Genomic DNA, 1,890 nt, shown 5'->3' with positions numbered 1-1,890 from the left:
GTGGAATAATTCAGCAGACATGGTATCTGTGCCAAGTCAACAATACCCTTTACAGTGTGCCAAAAATTATTTTTTTCAGATTTAGATTATTGCCTTAATATTTCAAGAAAAAACCCAGAGATCACCAACATGGAAAGGCCCTCAATCCCAAGGAATTTGGGCAAAATGAGATTATATGGAAGTTGACTTAAGCAGTCAGTCCCCCAAATAAATTATTTTCGTTAGCACTATGTTAAATGGCACTAATTCAAGAATGTTATTTTAAGAATTTTAAAAATTTGCCCGTTGTCCTTATAGGGTTAAAGAAATACACAAAGTACAAAATGAGAGTGGCTGCCTCAACCCATGTTGGAGAAAGTTCTTTGTCTGAAGAAAATGATATCTTTGTGAGAACTCCAGAAGATGGTAAGAGTATCAGTTGTGGTTGTAATTAAAAAAAAAAAAAAAAAAAGAAAATGCTGTTACATGCTTACCACCTTTATCTCAGGCCACTTTTAGTGTCTGAAGCAACAAACATGAAAAAAATACATGTACTTAAAATTTCATTTTCTTCCCCAGAACCAGAGTCATCACCTCAAGATCTTGAAGTAATTGACATTACCTCAAATGAAATAAGGTTGAAGTGGTCACCACCCGAAAAACCCAATGGGATCATTATTGCTTATGAAGTGCTATATAAAGACATAGATACTTTGTTTATAAAGAACACCTCAACAACAAACATAATTTTAAAGGATTTAAAACCTTACACCCTCTATAACATTTCTGTAAGGTCATATACTAGATTTGGTCATGGCAATCAATTATCTTCTTTACTCTCTGTGAGGACATCTGAGACTGGTAAGTTGTTTTTTGTTTGTTTAATGATACATAGTGATGTAGTAAAGATAGCTGACAATTGCCATATTGTTTATATTTTACATAACCTAAAAACCTTCATCATTTGGCTTTGTATAATCCAGACATTCATTTTCTTTTTTTGGCAAAAGTGTGGGAAAATGCTTGCTGTGCAAATTTTTAAATTCTGATTTACATCTAAGGGAACTCCTGATAAAATTAAGTGAGTTTTTCAAATGAAAGACCTTGAGAAACCAACGATTCTCTCAATGTACCTGTAAACTTAAGATTGAATAGCTACTTGCTTTCAAATTAGGTAAAAGCAGAGACTACTCACAGGAATAGATTCTTATACTCTAATGAAGCAAGTATATAGATCGTGGTGCAGCATGGGAGCACAAAAATGGCATGCCTGGGGAAGCCTTATGGAGGGGTAGCATTTGGTGTGGATCTTAATGAGGAGGATGGAATGGGCAGGAGGATATTATAAAGGTTGCTGGGTGGGTGGGGAGGGATATCCCATCTAAAGAAAATAATGTAAGCAAGGAATTACTTGTGTTTCAGTTTTAGTGATGCTAGAGCAAATAGTACAATGCAAGACATTTTGCTTGATCATCTTAGTTTATTGTTTATATTATGTTTACAATCATATATTGGAGGCATAACTGTTAGGCCAATTCTACAATGTATGCTGAGTTTTCATAACTAAATGTAAAGTTACTGTTTTATACATACATTTAAAACAATAACTATTAAACCACATGAAATTGCCATTTTTTATAGGTCATAGATGGACAAATATTAGCAATTTCATATAGTTTAGCTAGATATTATATGTGAAGTTCTGTCCCTGACCTTGAGGACCTAGAAATCTAGTAAAGGAGCTTACCTTTGAATGATAGTACCTTGTTGAGACTATTTACAGAAATGAATAAAATGAGATGACACAAAAGTGCCTATAGAGATGGCAATAGTTGAAATTGCAGGATTAAGAGAGTTATAAAAGAAGCATTTTATATCATAGAGGCCTCAAGTGAAACTTAATTGATTTTA

General features: G+C 33.5%; 1 protein-coding gene across 1 annotated transcript in view; it reads left to right on the top strand.

Moving 5' to 3' along the window:
• PTPRQ (protein tyrosine phosphatase, receptor type, Q) overlaps positions 1–1,890 on the top strand; it is a 303,100-nt gene that overhangs the window by 52,785 nt on the left and 248,425 nt on the right. Inside the window, exons 13-14 of the mRNA XM_012656309.1 lie at positions 298–405; positions 559–840. Coding sequence (XP_012511763.1) covers positions 298–405; positions 559–840 — 390 coding nt within the window. The remainder of the gene's footprint in view (positions 1–297; positions 406–558; positions 841–1,890) is intronic.

The sequence above is a fragment of the Propithecus coquereli genome, unplaced genomic scaffold (genome assembly GCF_000956105.1).
Source record: "Propithecus coquereli isolate 6110/MARCELLA unplaced genomic scaffold, Pcoq_1.0 Scaffold50, whole genome shotgun sequence".
NCBI classification, from domain to species: Eukaryota; Metazoa; Chordata; class Mammalia; order Primates; family Indriidae; genus Propithecus; species Propithecus coquereli.
This window is presented reverse-complemented; position numbering and strand designations above follow the sequence as displayed.